General features: G+C 43.2%; 2 protein-coding genes across 8 annotated transcripts in view; one reads left to right on the top strand and one right to left on the bottom strand.

Annotated features, from left to right (window-relative positions):
- Positions 1 to 18,922, top strand: part of MED12L (mediator complex subunit 12L) — a 320,705-nt gene that overhangs the window by 124,369 nt on the left and 177,414 nt on the right. The window lies entirely within an intron of this gene.
- P2RY14 (purinergic receptor P2Y14) overlaps positions 342 to 18,922 on the bottom strand; it is a 44,664-nt gene continuing 26,083 nt past the window's right edge. For all 3 annotated transcript variants that reach the window (XM_037061810.1, XM_037061811.1, XM_037061809.1), the window contains exon 2: positions 342 to 1,864. In XM_037061810.1, coding sequence (XP_036917705.1) covers positions 828 to 1,838 — 1,011 coding nt within the window. In that variant the 5' untranslated portion in view covers positions 1,839 to 1,864 and the 3' untranslated portion in view covers positions 342 to 827. The remainder of the gene's footprint in view (positions 1,865 to 18,922) is intronic.

Below are 18,922 nucleotides of genomic sequence, written 5' to 3'. Positions count from 1 at the left end.
TTTTAAAAATCAAGTCCAGTTGCTTTCTAAAAAAAACTGCTTCACTCACCCCTAGAAAAGAGTGTGTATTTCTGGCCTGATGTGTGTGTGTGTGTGTCTGTCTGTCTTTTCTCAGACAGACAGACAGACAGACACATGCCACTGAACAGAGGAGGATGCTGGCAACACAGACCAGTACCCAGCTTCCCTCAGGAGAATCCACTTCTAAAAATATTCTGACACCAGAGCTCCAGGCTCATGAACAAGTCTCTGTAGAGAACATATTAAAATGCATTTTATGTCATCCTCAAAATGCTATCAGAAAAAAATTACATTTTTATTGCAAAGTATATAATTTTTTATTTGCTTTCTTTTAAAATGCCGTGAGATAAATCAGTAGGGAATTTCTTAAGTGATTTTCTGAGTGTCCACTTTTTCTCCTTTATCAAACTGTGCCTACTTTTAAGTTGGTCTTTAGTGATTCTGTTGAAAAATTTCCCTAACTTACTAACTTAACTCTTATGTTTAGAGATGGAAGACACCCCTGTGAATTGTCTTGATTGCTTTTTATTTTCTTATTTGCTATTTAAAGTTCTACACTAACTGACCAGATTAGTGATTATAAATTTAAACCTTCTATTTTGATATGATTGCAAGATATATGTATTACTTTTTCTTTCGTGTTACACAGAAGCACGGAAACTCACATTTTAATTTATTATCATGCTAAATTGGATCATAATGCTCAGAGTTGATGTTTAACGTCACGGCCATTTTCGGATCTGCCCCTCTCACTGGTAACTGAGGGCACACGTGTAGCTCCAGCTGTGCAGGAGTGGTGGCGGGAATCACAACGTGTCTGTGCTTTCAGGCGCTGCTTGTGCCCTCCTGCATCTGGACGTTTCTGAGTCATCCTGAGCGTTCAGTGCGATGTGCAGTTTCTTGCACAGGATTTCTCTAAATGGCTGGCACAGAAAGAAGTAAATAACGGGGTCCAAGCACACATTGGCAGCGGACAGCAGCAGAGTGAACTCCTTCACATAGTGCAGGATTTCTTGGGACTGGCAGCTGTAGTGAGCTTCCGTCTGGCTCTTTGTGTAGAAGATTCTGACAACGTGGTAAGGTACGAAACAGACAAAAAACACTAACATGATGCTGAATATATTCCGACTAGATTTCTTCTTGACCGAAATGGAATTCCTTCTAGACTTAAGGTGGGACTTGAAGATTTTCCTTGTGATAGCAGTGTAGAAAATGATTAGCAAAAGAAACACAATCCAGAAGATGCCCACAAAAATGTAGTTGGATGCTTTGTGCCACTTCAGTCCCAGTTCGTTCTTAAGTTCCATGCATTTTATATGTGTGACATCCTTAACACTCTGGTTGGTGAGGATAATGTTGGGGACAGCGAGAAGGAGCATCAGCAGCCACACCATCACCGACAGGAGTTTGCTGTAAGTCACTGACTGGATAAAAGATGTCAAAAGAGGCTTTACGATTTTGTAGTATCTGTCGAAGCTGATGAGCCCGAAGAACACGATGCTGACGTACATGTTGACGTAGAAGAGCACTGCCGAGACCCTGCACACGAACACACCCAGCTGCGGGGGGCCCAGGCCTGAGTCACTGAGGATCTTGAAAGGAAACGTCAGGCTCATCAAGAAGTCAGCAACGACGATGCTCTTCAGATAGATGATGAAACTCTTCGAGCTGGGCACATAAAAGAAGATCCACGCCGACACGCTGTTGAGCAGGATCCCCGCGATGAAGACCATCAGGTACAGCACGGGAATGACTTGCTGCACGATGAGCATGTTTCGGGAGCAGGACGCTGGGGGCTGAGGGGTGGTGGAATTCATCGTTTTGTCACTCCCGAAGGTGAGGCCTGGAAAACAGTGGGAAATAATGTCTTAGTGGGCTGTTACGGCCTCCAAGTTAATTGCCAAATAATAAAACAAAAGATAGTACATGTAGTTAAGCCCACCACATTCTTGAAATAAAGTTTTGCTACACGTTAGGCACGCTTCCCGCCCTCCTTTTTTGACCCCCTCTGGTGGAGGGAAGTGCAGAGAAGTCGATGACAGGACTGACAAATGCACGAGGCAGGACGGCCAGAGAGCTGAGGGTGATGTGAAGAGCCGCGTTTCCCTAAAATGACAATGCTTCCCTGTAAAACTCCACGATTCGAGGGTATACGCATTTAAATATAGTCTCAGAAGGTATGAGATTGTAAAAACAAAATCTGTTTTATTTTATTTTATTTTATTTAGAACTTTGTTTAGTGCATCAGGTTTAAGAGCTATTGCTACAGATGTTACTCTTTGAAAAGCCTGCCCTATGTATATTCTGGACATAACACATCCAAGTGTAACAGGTATTTCTGATATGGGAGTGGGGGTACCTTTCAACACTGAGCTTTTCTGTGTGTGTTTTTTCATTGAAAAACTGATTTGCATTATTTTTATAAATTAGAAAACAAACACAAACAAATGATAAGGGCACATTCTGGATCTGCACTGTTCAGCATGGTAGCTGCAGGCCACATGTGGCTGGAAAGCACTTGAACTGTGGCCGGTCCAGACGGAGATGTGATGTAAGGAAAAAAATGTACACTGAATTTTATAGGCCTCATACAAAAAGAAGTAAAATATTTTAATATTTTTAATATTGATTACATTTGAAATGATATTTTAGAAACATTCTGTTAAACGAAATATATTAGTAATTTTTGGTTTTACCCTCACCTGAGGACATTCTTACTGATTTTAGAGAGAGGGGAAGGAAGGGAGAATGAGAGGGAGAGAAACATTGATGTGAGAGAGAAACAGAGATTGCCTCTTGCACACACCCCGACCAGGAATCAAACCTGCGTTCTAGGCATGTGCCCTGACTGGAAATCAAGCCTGTGACCTTTTAGTTTGAGGGATGATGCCCAAGCAACCGAGCCACACTGGCCAGGGCATATTAGTAAATTTTAACTTAAATTTTTATATTTAGAGAGAAGGAGAGGAAGAGAAACATTCATGTCAGAGATAAACATTGATTGCCTCTTGCACACCCCAACCAGGGACCTGGCCTGCAATCCAGGCATGTACCCTGACCGGTAATGGAACCAGCCACCTTTCAGTCTGTGGAGCAATGCTCAACCCACTGAGCCACACCAGTCAGGGCTTAATTTTACTTTTTAAGAATATGGCTGGTAGAAAGGTAAAAATTACGTATATGGCTCACATAATATTTACTGTATATTGGACAGCACTGTTATAAGTATTAGTCAGAACCTTCTTTGGTTAGGGAGTTCTCAGTGTTCTTCACTGAGGTCAGACATACTGATTTAGGGCACAGGAAAGGTTGAAATTGCTTTGAAAGGTGATTGATGCATCAAAGCAAATATTGACTGCCCATCTTGTATATAATAGCAACATACTGCGTAAAACCCTCAGCAATATCCTTGCCTTCAGAATAAAGTTCTAATTCTTCAATGCTGAGCTCCCTTTGGTCTAATCGCTGCTTCCTCCACCTCCAGCAATAAGTCCCTGCTGTCCCGAACCCTTCTGACTCCTTGTAGGTTCCATGATTTTTCTTACTTTGGACCTATGCACAAACTTTCATTTGTGTGGAAAACTCCTTCTTGGAGTTTTTGATGGATACCTTCTTGGTGGATAACTTCTCCTCATCCTTCAGGCCTTAGCTTGGATGTCACTTTTTTATTCTCACCTGAGGACGTGCTCACTGATTCTCAAGAAGAGAGGAAGGAAGGGAAAGAAAAGGGAGAGAAACACCGATCAGTTGCCTCTCATATGCACCCTGACTGGGGACTGAACCCACAACCTTCTGGTTTATGGGACCATGTTCCAACCCCCTGAGCCACACTGGCCAGGGCACTGATGTTACTTTCTCTAGGAGACTTTTCTGCCCCAAGCCTTGGTGGGTGCATTGGGTGTGGGGTTCCGTGTGTGTACTCATCGTTCTGTGCCGCTCTCCTCTCAGCACTCGTCTCTTCAACCTTTGTTTTTTTTGTTTCTTCCACTTTCTCCTCTTTAAAGGAGAAAGACCGTGTCATTTTTTACCATTGTATTCCTAGACAGTTAAAATATTTGTGAACTAAATATGCAGTACAGAAATATAAGACATAAAGCCCTGCTCTTAAGAAATTTGTATCTAGTCGGGGATCACAGGAAAGATTGTGGGGGACTGAGGATTCCTTCAGGTCAGAGAATCTGTCTTGTTCATCCTTGTGTTTCTGGTGCCAAGCAAAGTGCTTTACACACAGTGAGTGAAGTCAGTAAAATAAAGGTAGTGTGAGAAAGTGGAATTTGGAAATGTGGGATATGAAATACAGTCACATTCCAAGTAAAAAAATCCTCCAAGCAAACTTGGTGTGCTGTTGTCCACACAAATCCTGTTTCTGCGTGTTCTTCCTTCGTGCGTGCCAGGTGGCAAAATGAGGTCTATTTCCAGCCAGTCTCTGAGTTTCCTTTGGAAGGAAATCTTATTTCCTGCACATTTGGTCTGGTCATAGTGGTTTATACTGTTTTACTTGTTTGTAGGTCTTCAGTAGCTTGTTTTATATTTTATATGAACAGCGAAGGGGCCACATTTTCATTTTTTAACTGTTCACTGTGACAAAGAATCTGTGACTAGGAATTAATTTTGTCTTGTTCCATGGTGGTGAGATGCAGCTTAGTCTGAAAGCCAGACTCGCAGGGGTCAGTTGTGTGCTCCCAGGGGTCATAGTTCCCCCTCCGTCTGTGTGGTGCAGTAATTGACTAGGGTTTACAGTATTAAACAAACGTAGATGTAAATACATTTTAAAGCACCGTAGAGGGAAATATCATATAAGATAATTATGTAGGGAAATAGTGAAGAATTTTCAGAAACGTTTGAGAGCCAAATTTTACTCCTTATGGAAACATTACAGAAACCACCATATATAGAAATAACTGAAGAATTTCCTAGAAATGATTTAGTGAGAGCCACAGTTCCTTCGCTTGTAGGTCTGTATAAAGACATTTTTCTCAGTCTTGTGATACATACTTTTCAGCTGCAATATGCGTGCACATGGGCTGATGCCATGGGTCCAGAACTGTGTTTTCAGGTTCCTCCAAGGGTTGAGAGTCTGAGCAGGCATGGCATGGGATGCTCCTCACTGCCTGCCTCTCCTCTTGCTGTGAGGTTGACTGCACGGCTGGCTGGCCCAGGCAGACTTCTAGCTCAGGTGGGCCTTGCTCAATTGGGTTGGCCTATTTTTAAGCAGTTGGAGACAACAATCTGCCTTTTAGGATGTGAAGCTTTGACATAGGCTAGTGGGGGTAAGGGGCAAGGGTGTCCCTGCCGCCTGCCTGTGCCCCTGTCTGGTTGGATACAGCAGAGGCAAATGAAAGGGATACCCTGCATGAGTGACCAGCTAAAGGTAGACCCAAGACGATTTTGGTAATAATTTTCCAGCTCTTGGGTGATTTTCTCTTTAGCGGTGGTATCGATGGAAGCACGTTGTGTCCTGTGGGCACAAATTTTACTGTGCTCGATCTGGGTGTCTCAGAGCATGGCAGCCTTTTCTGCAGTGACAGGTTGAGGGAGATGTGACAAAAGAGCATCTACAGCAGGTGGGGCCAATTTTATATATTGAGACCAAAAGGCAGGGATGTGTTGCATGAAAAACAGGACCAGATAATGAGATGTATATCACTTTGACGTTGAAATGTTTGCGCAGTCTCCCCTACTTGTCTTTCGTATAAAGATGATTTAATGCCCTGATAAAGGGACGAACTGAGGCTTCAAATCATTCTGCAAACCGAGGAAATGCTGATCTGATACAGTAACTTAAAAATAAATAGGAAGCCAATGAATCAGAAAGCAAACAAAGAATGTCTTGGTGTGGCCCCACGACTCTCCCGTCCCCGCCCCAAGCTCTCATTTGGTCTATTTCTAAGCTGTTTGCTGCAGCCCATTAAAGAGGAAAGACAGGCAGAGGGAAGGGGAAAAAGGAAAAGGAAGAAGACCTCTGAGGATGATCAGCCGAAAAAGTGGGCAGGCCAGTTTGTGGAGGTGTGGCCAGTCCTGCCAAAGGTAGTGAATTCTGAGATTATATCTGAATTTCTGTAGTGAAAGTGGTCATTATATTAACCTTGAGCTTTCAGGAATGCAAACATTGCTCCCCAAAGATCTCTGTGGGTGGCAGAGGTGTTTAAAGATCTTTAAGTGTGTAAGTCCTCAGCTTCTCTTAGGCAGAACTCTTCCTTGTTCCACAAATGCAGGTAAAAGAGAATGAAGTGAAAGGCATGAGTTTTAGTCTTTATCTCATGGCCTTGGGTCTTTGGTAACTTAATTAAAGAATGTGGTCGAATGGGATATACGAGCCCCCCAAAGAGCTGTATAATAGTATGGTATGAATTGCTTTCTTTCCATATTTTTGAACACTAGAGTATCGATGCCAAAGATTCATTCTAGTGTAGATGGTGAGTACACTTGCCTTTTGGTGCAACGTGAGGTCTCAGCATGTGCTACATTAAGAGTTTTCGTGTTGTAGATAAGGGTGTCAAGTCAAACTCATTTTCACCAGGGGCCACATCAGCCTCAAGGTTGCCTTCAAGGGGCCGAATGTAATTTCAGGACTGTGTAAATGTAAGTACTCCTTTAACTAGGTGCAGGGAGCTCGGTGCTGCCCCTGGGTAGACACAAGGTGCTCGGCCGGATAAGACAAGGTGGAGGGCCTGGTTTGTCTGGTGGGTCTTGTGGTCTTGCCCACATGAGCTCTAGGATATTGCATACAACCATAGGTCTCTCCCTTTGAGCAGAATTCACTGCTAGTTGATACAGGGCCATTCAAAGCGGTGCTCACCCCAGAAATACATTCGTCTTTATAAAAACTTGCTCCATTCATTACTCGTCTTCTGAGTAATCACAGTGCCCCGTTTTTCTCTTCCACATGGGCCACCTCCCACCATTCTGATCGTGTGCCGTCCTGTTTTCTCTGAAGAAGGGAAATGATTCCTCCGTAACCTTTTGATGAAATTACCCGAGCTTATGATAATACTAGTGGGTTTTTTCATTCACCTCAAATTTGTGTGTTTTGTGTGAGGTTTCTTTTCAATGAAGTAATTTAGCTCAGTGAATGCTTGTTATCTTGAGGTGGACAAAGTGTTTCTTTACCAGTGATCCTGTGTTGTAGGAGAAAGAAAAGAATTAATTAAGTTAAATAAACACAAGAATGTTTTTATTGGAGGGGTAGCGGGTGTGTAAATGTTTTTATATATGGTAGCAGTGTAATTACTTTTAAATTCAGCTCGTAAAATTGTGAAATATTTTAATGTGTGTTTCTTGTTTTAGGGTACTGGTCTTGGTTTTCAATATTAATAATTATTATTTTGGTGTGAACTCATGTGAAAAACTTACGAACTCTTTACTTGAGGTTGTTGGACATGAAGTGTTTTTAGTTACTGGTTTATTTTTTCCCCCATGGAAGCAGATACTGAAATTGATTCACTGAATTACTGAGGTTAACAATTGATCATTTTAGCCAAGAAATCATAGGTGAGATTCTCTTGTTATTTTTTTAAACCATCACACCAGATCATTATTTGTTACGGAAGACTGTCCCTGTCCTCTGCATTCTAGGATGTTTAGCAGCATCCCTGGCTTTTATCTGCTAGAGAGAAGTTGTGACACACGTCTCCAAACACCACCAAATGTTCTGTGGGAAACCACATCACTGTGGTTGCTAGCCCCTTGTCCAATGAGGCGGACGCATGCAGGGATAACATCTGAAAGTCATATTGTCTGCATGCAAACGGGTAAGTTTGGCAGAAGGGTGGTTGGATTTGGTTCTGCCTTATTCTAGGTCGTCACATTTCCTGTGCTTTAAACCAGCTCTTCTCAAACTTTAATGTGCATGCACATCACTTGGGGATCTTGCTAAAATGAAGACTCATATTCCATAGGTCTGTAGTTGGGTGTGATATTAATGCTGTTAGCCCAGTGACCGCATTTTGAGTAGCAAGTTTTTTTTTCAGACCCTGTGCACAGGAGACATTTAATAAGTATTTGGTGTGGAGGGTAAAATAATTTGTTTTTCTTTCCTGTAGTTGGAAAAAAGACTTCCAGGTAGGAAAAAGTTACATGATAGGAACCTTGAAATCTAGGATCTTTCCTAGAGTTGGTTCATTACAGATTTCCTTGTCATAATTTCATTCTTATGGTCTCCTGGAAATATAAATATGTATTTTATAGAAATCTACTTGAGAATAAGTGATAAAGAAACTTGATATTTACCTGTAATATTCCTAAAAGGGCATGCGGTTCTCTTTAGAGAAAGCAACAACAACAGAGGGATTACGTTCTCTATGGAGTGACATCACAGGCACCCCAGGCGGCGTGGAGCGCGAGCGCGTGCTGGTCAGGGCGATGCTCCCGGGGATGCAGGAGGAGCAAGCGGCCGTATAGGGCGGTCGGGCTTGTGCTTGTGCTTGTGCTGTTGCCTCTGTTAAACTCGGGAACTATTATAGGTAAATATTATTATCAGTGAACACTAGGTGATTGAGTACGTTGGTTTTGCAAACGTTAGTTTCTGAACTTTTATTTTTGTATACTTGAATATTTCATAATTAGAAATAAATATATTTGGAGAATGGATTGCTTTGAAATCCTCCTGTATCAGCTGCTACCTATGAGGAGCATTTTTCTTCCTGTTCTTTGTAAATTCTTAAAATGGGGCAGTCTGATAGTTCCTCCTCACTCCTTCTAGTCCAAACATCAAAAGCTTTACTCCAGGGTATTTATTTGAGATATTTTCATATGAGATGAATATTTGTTCTGTGGGTGATTTTTGTAACACTAGGAAATAGTATAGATATGTGTAACCATGGTGCCCATTTCTGAATTAACTGAAGCCATTTTCTTATCATTGCTGGTTTTATCTCCCTTGTCCTAATCTGTACCTTCTCTCCTCCTTTTTTGGTGCCAATATGTGATGTCCTAGGTGGTTTCCAGAGTAGTCGGAATGGGTTTGATAGAAAGGGTACTTATATATGGACTGCTTCTTCATTCTTGGCATATTTGGTAAGATTTCTTGCATTTTGACTCGTGGTCCTGCCTTCTCCCCCGATGTTGTAACTCCTTGTGGGTTAGGAAACAGTGTCTTTGCTCCTAGGTCAAAAACCTGTGCCAAGAGGAAGTCATTATAAGCATGCCAGTTCCTTTCATAGAAGTCACTCTTTTTTTTTCTCTGCAGCTGACCATCCTCCTTGCTTCTCATAAAGCCATTTTCTACTGGGCTTCTCTCTCTCTTTTTAAAAAATATTTTATTTATTTATTTTTAGAGAAAGGGAGGAAGAGAGGGAGAGAAACACCACCGTGTGGTTGCCTCTCACCCCCCCCCCATCTGGGGACCTGGCCTGCAACCCAGGCATGTGCCCTGACTGGGAACTGAACTGGGATTCTTATTAAATTCTCAAAGTGGTTGTGTGACTCCTCTCTCCGGCCAGGGCTCTTCCTAGGCTCAGCCAGTGGGAACCTCACTTTCTCCTTCACCTGAAGGAATAAGCTCTTCTTATCTTCCTTCGCTGCTCTGAACAGTTCATGTTTGGTGCTCACCACACTTCTTATAGGCTGCTGGGGACATCATTTCTCTTTTTTTTTCTTTTCTCAGTTGTCTCTTTCTCCTGATCTCTCTGCAGCCTGTGATGAGATTGATTTCCCCTGTTGAACTCTTCTGTTCTTAAGGTGCATTGTGGTCTTTGGCTTCTGTGTGTTCCCGATCTTTCTTCCTTTGCCAGTACCTTTTGTTCATTTGCTCGCTAAATCTCTCTGAACATATTTGCAAGGCACTGTGGAAATACACTGGTCACAGAGAACTTTCAGGAAGGTCACAGTCTAGGGGGAGGCTGAACAAAGTGGTCCTTTTTTAAAAAAAATAGTCCTCATCTGAGGACATGTTTCCAGTGATTTTTAGAGAGGGAGGAAGTTGTAGGGGGAAAGGAGGGAAGGACAGATTAGAGAGAGAGAAGGAGGGGGGAGAAAAAACATTGATAGGTTGCCCGCCTTATGCACCTTGACTGGACATAGAACCCACCACCTAGGCAGAGGTGTGCCCTGACTGGAAATCGAACCTGCAGCTTTTTGGTGCATGAACAGTACTCCAACTAACTGAAGCATGTGGCCAGGATCAAAGTGGTACATGTGGGTGTGACAAGGGGCTGTCATTGAAGAAGGAGTACCTAGCACCCACAAGCTTCAAGAATGGTGATATCATGTGCCCCTGGATATTGACAAATAGATTGACCTTAGTCAGGCAAAGTGGGGGAGGAGGGAGTTTTGGGCAAAGAGAGCTGCCCACTACATGCACCAAAACACATGGGGTGCAGGCTCAGCCGTGGGGCATGGGTTGCTGAGCTCTTGGGTGACACACAGAACCTTACCAGTGACTTGATATTACCACCAGTTTGCAAGTGGAAACTGATGCTTAGAATATTAAGTGACTCACCAAAAGCAAGGCAGCTAATGCATGACCAGATAGTATTCAAACGTAGGTTGGTTTAGCTCAGCCAGTTGGGGGTACATGGGGCAGCGTGTTTTGTTCTTGCTTGTGGGTATGAGTGTGTACACAGGCCTTTCAGCTTTCTTTTGCAGTCTCATCTTTAGCAGTCTCATCTTTAGCAGTCACTATTTTTTTGAGGGAAGACACGTTTGTGTGTGTGTGTGTGTGTGTATGTGTGTGTGTGTGAGTTTGTGAGTATGTATGTCCTGGTTTTGATCAAAGTTTTAATTGTCTGCAAGGAGTGGTTGCCTTTATATTCTCCAGTTAGCCTCCAGGTAGTGCCACACCACAGAGAACCTCCATTTCATTTGACATTTTCTGAGAGTGTGAATATGTTTCTGACTTTTGATTTCAGCTCAGCTTTCTATCTCCTGCACTGGTGTCTAAGCAGAGGCATAGAATTGGACTGTTCATAATGGTGATTAAAACAAAGGACGTCAGTCACTAAGTGGTGCCCATGCCCACGGATTCCCTGGGGCCCCGGGCAGAGAAGGGCTCTGCTTGTTGCTGCTTCTTGTTTTCAGTCTGGTTTTCCTTGTAGTAAAAATCAAGACCTAAACTCTTGAGTAGCTCTGACTTAATCCTCCTAACTCCTGGCGACTGTGGCCAGTCAACCTCACCTGCAGTTGGAGTCCAGGTAATTGACACATGGCCTTGAATTTAACTTAAAATAGGACGAATGCTATGGTCATATTTTAATTGAGAAACTGTGCTAATTAGTTCCCACATTAGAAATATCTGCAGGCTTTTCCTAAGCTGAATTGCAGGCACCTATGAGCTTCCCCTTTTAACAAAGCATAAGCTCAGCTCTGTCTTGAGTGCCTGGCATCCTTCCTGGGCCCTACCATTCAGAATCTAAAACTGTGAAAATCAAAATATCCGAGTTTTTGCTACAAATAGAGCCAACTCTTTGGTTATGTGTGGCATTGGGCACTGGGTTAGTAGGGATAACAAACTGAAAATGAAAAAACCAGATCTTAACTTTTAAATCCAACCACCTCCCTTAAAACATCTTTAGTAGAACTTGTAGCACAGTGCAAGACTGCTGCATTCAAGAACTTGGAACTGTCTTCCTGTCTTGTGCTTGTACAGATGCATCGCGGGAGCTGCTGGCGGAGGGCAAGGTGTGGCGTAGGCACCGAACTTTTGGGGCCATGAAAATGGTCACTCATCTTATACTGGGAACTGCAAACTGCATCTGGATTTTCAAGATGGTTTTGAGAGATTTTTCTGTCTACAATTTTTGGTACAGTCCAGAATTTCTCAACCTTAGTAGTATTGACATTTTTTTGTTTCAGTTCTTTGTGGGTGAACCGTCTTGTGCATTGTTTAGCTGCACCCCCCATGGTGCCCACTAGGTGGTAGCAGCACCCTATGACCTGTGACAATCAGAGATCTCCACATAGTTCTAAATGCTCCCACGGGTCTATTCCTCTGAGAACCAGTGGTGTAGACCTTTAATAGTAGGTGTATGTAATATTATTTTGATATAGGAAGATAGTTTTGTCAGCTCTTTTATTGGTGCCAAACCTTAAGTGTATATTGAATAACTTAGCAGTGAGTAGTTCATGTGCTTAGGCTTTAGAACATGAAGTAAGCTTTCGCACTGCTCTGTTGGAGTAGTGGGCAGGCAGTGCAGCACCATGGGAAAGTACGTGCATGGGATGCAGCGGGCCTTGGTTTGACTAGGGCTCAGTTTCTTGCTGTGATATTAGGCTGTTACTAAGTGCCTCTGTGTTTCAGTTTTTAGTTCTCTAAAATGAGGGGTTGGTGGCAATACGTCATGTGGTTCCTGTTCCTGGGGGAGTCAGATACTAGGTCACTGGCAGTGTGACTCAGAGAAACACCGGGGAATCAGTGAGTGGGCTCAAATGGCAATGGAATAATCAGCTGTTTCTGGGACTCTCAACGTGCCAGGACTTCCCCTGGCTCAAACCCCACACGATCTCCCTACACATTTATTTTAGGGTAGTTTGGGGCTGCGAGAGGCACAGAGCCTATGCCCAGTCCTTCAGACCCACTTGGGGTATCCCACCCAGGCGAACTTCCATGGGGAGGAAGGGGGTGGGCTGTGCTCTTGGTGGCCCCTCCATTCCCGTTGCGGAAGTGGCTCTCAGCCACAGGGAGTGCGTGTGAAGTCCACGCTATTTCACGCTCTTATTCAGCAATTCCACGCAAGCCTGCACTTTGGTGAGAGGGGTATAAAGCTATGAAACTCCCCTCTTCTGAGTTTGGGAAATGATTCCTTTCTCTGTCTGGAATTAGTTTGAGCCGCTTGAATGTCTGTTTTTCCAGCCTGTTCTTCTGCAGCATTATTTTGAAATACATGGTTCTTTTCCCTAGGGCCAGGCAAGGAAATGAATCTCTGACCTCCTTTTGCCTCACTGCGATGGTGTTTGCATTTCTCCATCAAGTGTGCAGTGCTCAGATCTTCAGGTCCTGGGGCTTAGAGCATTACTGCATGTCCCTTAACTGTGGGGATGGGGAAGGTTATCAATCCTGAGAAACCAACAGTTTTAACAGCTTTAATATCAACCACCTGTATATTTGTTCTAGATTCAGGCTTACATAGCCTAAGGAAAAGAATAAAAATATCTAGGACTCGAGGTGGGAGTGGGAGTAAGGCAGAGAAGTGATTCTCATACTCTTGAAAACCTAAAATTTTTTGTACTTCCTACCTGTTGAAGGACTCAGTAACCTTTGGTTTTAATAAAATACTGTGACAGTAACTTATAAATGGGTCAGTTCTTGAAATGAATTCATATTTTGTTAGACACAGCATGTGACAGCAAAGCAAGTGTGTTCACTTCAAAATGAGTAGGACTTAAATGTGAAAAATGCATTTTTGTGTAGCTTAAAGGCAGTGCTCAGAGTGCATATGGGGTGAAAGACCTTTACTTTTCGTGAGTCCTGAGCCCACAGAGTGGGACCCGTTGTCGAGTGGATGTGCCTTTTTTAGACCATTCTACTTGACATAGGTCATGTTCTAAATTTTTTGCTAAGTACAGTCGGCCCTTCGTATCCATGGGTTTTGCATCCATGGATTTAATCAACTGCGGGTGGAGAATAGTATTTTCATATTCCCTGCCTGGTTTTTCATCCATGGATGGGAGACACTGTTTTTGATTTGCAGTTGGTTGCTTCCCTGATGTAAAGGGTCAGCTGTAGTTACTGGGGCATCACAAGTTATTTACAGATTGTCCACTGTGTGGGGGTTGGCACCCCTAACCCCTGTGGTGTTCAAGGGTGAACTGTTTTTTATTTTCCTAATGGATTTCACTATGAGTCAGTCACTTACGTACATTATAAGAAAGTCACCTTAGTTCTTGCTGTGCCATGTGGGAGTTATAGATGCTATTTCTTCACTGCTTCAGAATGTCTGTCTGTGAAATATGAGACTAGCGAGCACTCCTGTCCACCTGTACCTGGCTTTGAGAGTCATGCTCGCCACTCTTTCCCTCTCCCTCCCTCCCACCCTCCCTCCCTTTCTTTTTCTACTGTAGCCTACACCAACTTCTGATCTTTTTCTTACATTACTGCTTTTTTGGGGGGGTATTTGCAGTATCTCTTTCTGTCCACAAGCTATTTTCCTTCCATGTATAAGCCTGCACAAGTCCTTAATAAAACAGTAAAAACCTTTAGGCCTACAAGTCATGACAACCCAGTATCTGTAAAGTTGTTCAAGCTCTTTCCATCCTTAAATGACAAAAGTAAAAACCCCCTGTCAATGGAGAAGTAGTGATTCCCAGTATCAATGTGCTTATCTTGTTTGTAAGAACCACTCCCCACTAAAAGGAACCAGGGCTCCTTGGAGAAGGAACTGATTTGAAATCGGGCACATGGCAAGTACAAGGTGAGTTGAGGTCCCTAGTGAGAAAAAAAAAAAAAAAGGGAAGTGCTGAACACCAATGGGGAAATATAGAAAAAGGACTTGTGGGCACTTCTAATTTGACAATTTGGGTATCCACAAGAATGACAGTGATAGACAAAAATCTTTTGAAAAACAAGCCAAATTCAAGAAGTTTATAGTGATGTTAAAAGACATGGATACGGTAAAAGACAAATATCATATGATCTCATATATCAGTGGAACCTAATCAACAAAACACAGAAGCCAGCAAATTATAACCAGGGACATGGAAATAAGGAACAAATTGACAGTAAACAGAGAGGAGGGGAATAACGGGGCAAAGAAGGGGAAGGGCTGTCAAGGAACATGTATAAAGGACCCGTGGACAAAAATTAATCTCCGTGGGTGGGGATTGACTGTGGGAGGTGGGGGTGGGTTGGGCGGGGAAAAGTAATGGAGGGAAATGGGGATGGCTGTAATTGAACAACAAAGATAAAATAAATTAAGGGAAAAAAATAAAAATACGATTTTAAAAAGGGAGAGTGAAATGGAGGAAGTTCTTGACCAAAGAAAGCCAGCTAGAAAATACAGAAGGGATGGTAGAATTAGACAGTTGCTGTTTTGCAATTGCAACCTTAGTGTAATAACTGATTCAGGCAACATTCTCCTGTGGAAAAGCCATTTGGGGAAATGTTGTGGGAGCACAGGATATTCTGGTATAAAAGGAACACTCCCAGATCATTTATAATAATAAAGAAAAAATTACACCATTTTAGCAGGGATATCTGAATGACCAAACTTATCAAAAATGAGATAACTTGGCATTTTGTGTCTCCTGATACGATTCCATTAGATGCACACAAAGTATACTGTCAAAAAGCTAAATCACAGACCGGCTGTCGGGTTGATTCAGAATGTGAAACATTCTGTACAACAACCTTTCTAGACTCTCTCAAACATCAAGTTCATGGGAAGCAAACAGACATGAAGGGGTGAGCAGGGGCAGTTGTAGATCAAAAGAGGCTGAAAAAAAATAATGAAATAATTGAACTGATTGGTGATTGAGGGAAACAGGATCAAGCTATAAAAATTGTTTTGGGACAGTTGTCCAAATTTGGATTCAGACTCACTATTCTATGGTGTTCATGGGTTATTCTTTCTAGGTATGTTCATGGTGTGTTTAAGCGGGAGACTGTTCTTATTCTTCACAGATGCACGTGGAGTGTTTAGGAAGGGAGGGTCATGGTGGTCTGCAGTTCATTTTCAGAGTGGTTCAGGAAAAGAAGGTATACGTGTGTGTGAATACTTGTGTAGACATGTGCTTTTTTGCTGTTATATTACAGTATTATGCATACATATGTGTATACACACATATATGTGTGTATTGTATGTGTGCATGTTAGTATCTTCAGGACTAGTCTTGAAGGGTCCTGAGCTCAGTGCCTGACACACAGCAAATGCATTACTGCCTCTCAGACTTCCCTGCTGCCCTCCTTACCTTTTCTTTGTCACCTTCCAGAGGTGACTGTGTCCTGAATGTGGGGTTTGCACTTCCTCCCTTTAAAACAAGTGATTTTTAAAAAATACTCCCCTGAGGATATGGGGATTTTTAAAATAATATTTTACTTTTTAAAAAATTATTTATTTTTAGAGAGAGGGGAAGGGAGGGGGAGAGAGAGGGAGAGAAACATCAATGCCTGGTTGCCTCTCATGCGCCCCATTCTTGGGACCTGTCCCACAGTCCAGGCACGTGCCCTGACTGGGAATCAGACCTGCAACCCTTTGGTTCAAAGGCTGGCACGCAATCCACTGAGCCACACACCAGCCAGAGCTATTTTTTATTTTTTTAATTGATTTTAAAGAGAGAGGAAGGAAGAGACATCCATGTGAGAGAAACATCCATTGGTTGCCTCCCATACACACCCCAACAGGGGATCAAACCCACAATTATTTGATGCACAGGATAAACTCCAACCAACTGAGCCACACCGCCAAGGCTAAAAGAAATGAGTTTAATCCACATGCACACATATTTCACTGTAAAAATTGCTCATGTAGTCTTCCAGGACTTTAAAAAAATCCCCTGTTCAGCATTCTGTGTCTAAAGTTTATCACTTCGCCCTAGCTGGTGTAGCTCAGTGGATTGAGCATGGGCCTGTGAAACAAAGGGTCGCCGGTTCGATTCCCAGTCCGGGCACATGCCTGGGTTGTGGGCCAGGTCCCCAGTGGGGGACACATGAGAGGCAACCACACACTGATGTTTCTCTCCCACTCTTTCTCCTTCCCTTCTCCTCTCTCTAAAAAATAAATAAGTAAAATATTTAAAAAAACAAAGTTGCCCTGGCTGGTGTAGCTCAGTGGATTGAGCGCGGGCCTGCAAACCACACGATTGAGGTTCGATTCCCAGTTAGGGCACATGCCTGGGTTGCAGGCCAGTTCCCAGCAGGGGACTCACGAGAGGCAACCATACATTGATATTTCTCTCCTTCTCTCCTTCCCTTCCCCTCTAAAGATAAATAAATAAATCTTTTTAAAAAAGTTTATCACTTTGTAAAAGGCATTGGAAACATTTGGGAAAGTTGAACATTCACTAACCCCATAGCTGAGCGTTTTGATTCCTAGTTATATGCCCTAGAAAATTCTTACAGAAGCGCATCAAATAATATGTATAAAGATGCTCATGGAACACTGTAATAGCAAAAATGTGGAAATGGCTCAAATGATTATTGACAGGAGAATGGGTAAAAAAAACTCCATTATTCCTGGATGGTATAGCTCAGTGGATTGAGCGCGGGCCTGTGAACCAGAGGATTGGGGTTCGATTCCCAGTTAGGGCACATGCCTGGGCTGCAGGCCAGTTCCCGGCAGGGGGTGCACGAGAGGCAACCATACATTGATATTTCTCTTCCTCTCTCCTTCCCTTCCCCCTCTAAAGATAAATAAATAAAAATTTTAAAAAACTCTATTATTTAGTAACGTTTTATTTAGCGGTGAAAATGTATGAACTACAGGTGTTCACCTTTAAGTCCTCATGTAGTCCAGATAAGAAGGAAGTAATTCCATTTGCCATTTGAGGAATCTGAAGCCTAAAGAACTTGGATAAATTGTCCAAGGTGTCACAACTGGCATGTTATAGAACTGAGATTTGAATGCAGGTCAGGGTCATTCTAAAGTCTTAACTACTAGAGATGTTGTTTCTTGTTGAAAAGATGTGTGTTTCTTAGCATGTCTGTACCTCATGGAGAGAGGAACTTTGTATTCTCACCTAACTGAGCAGTTAAGTTAGGTGAAAATAAATTTCTAAGAAATGACCTAAAACTTCCTTCTTTTACACAGGAAGAAAGCAGGTGAAGGTTCTTAGTGTCTTGGGCATGTTTACTATGTGGTCACCAGAGCGCCTGTGATTGGAACCCAGCTCTTCCGAGCCCTCAGTGACTGTGGCATCTAACTTGTGTGTTCTTCCATTGGTTTCCTGCCTCCCCTCTGATAGGCGGTGGGAGAGGCCCGACACACAGGAGGTCAGTGTAACTTGGACTATCACTGACCCTGCTGCCGACGCCCTCATCCAGGTGGAGAGCAGAGACCTCTCCTCTCCTCTCCTCTCCTCTCCTCTCCTCTCCTCTCCTTGGTGACTCTTTCACTGAGAATGTCACCCTCCAGCCAGCTGGTAGCAGCAAACGTGCCAATGAGCTTTCTTTTATCTCCTGAATGTCACTGACTGTGGAAAAAGTCAGGTGTGTTTGTGTGTATGGGGTGGGGTTTGTGGAGAAAGCAAAGCAGGGGATATTTGTGTCTTTGGCAAGTGAGCCAATATCTAATGTAAGTGTAGATTATTGTTCTACTCAGCTTTTTTGGCCCACTGGAACAACAACAACAACAAGACCCAAAACTGACCCACCCAGCTGTCCCCTGGAGCTTCTCCTCGTCTGTCCAGCAAAGCACTGAGCAGGTACTTTCTCTGTCCCAATAAATCACAAAAGGCTTCTGGTCCTTTGTAAACTGGTGAGGGCCATTGACAAGGATCTGCACACGTGGCCAACTGAGTTTCGTCAGGCACAGCCCGGGGATAGCAGAGGACCCAGGTGAGTGTGCTTTCACAGCATCACCACGGTGGTACCGAAGCCCCAGTCTAGGGAGATCTCAAACACACTCACCAGGGCAGAGGGACATGGAGCCCTGGCACCTCTGTCTGTGGTCGTCCGTCTCTAGCATCTCAGAGTGGCTGCCTCACAGTGGTCTCTGTTAAAATGTCACCTTCTCAGGGAGGCCGTCCCCGTTCCCAGCGTCTGACAGTCAAGCCCCTCCCCACCTAGGCCTTCCCAGCCTCTCACCATGTTTTTATTTTCTTTATAGCGTATACAGGTTTATACATTTACCTCCGTAGGTCAGAGACAAGGTGGGGTAGGTGCATTAGCCAGTGGACTTGGAGCCAGATGACTTTTCTGTGAATACTGTCTGTCCTTGGCCTTTGTTAGTTGTTTTATCTTGCTCGCGTCACTGAAACTTTCTGGACCCTGGTTTTCTAATCCGTAAAATAGAGCCAATAATAGAATGTCTTC

The sequence above is a fragment of the Sturnira hondurensis genome, unplaced genomic scaffold, assembly GCF_014824575.4.
Source record: "Sturnira hondurensis isolate 20B ecotype Veracruz unplaced genomic scaffold, ASM1482457v3 Scaffold0013537, whole genome shotgun sequence".
In the NCBI taxonomy this organism is placed as follows: domain Eukaryota; kingdom Metazoa; phylum Chordata; class Mammalia; order Chiroptera; family Phyllostomidae; genus Sturnira; species Sturnira hondurensis.
This window is presented reverse-complemented; position numbering and strand designations above follow the sequence as displayed.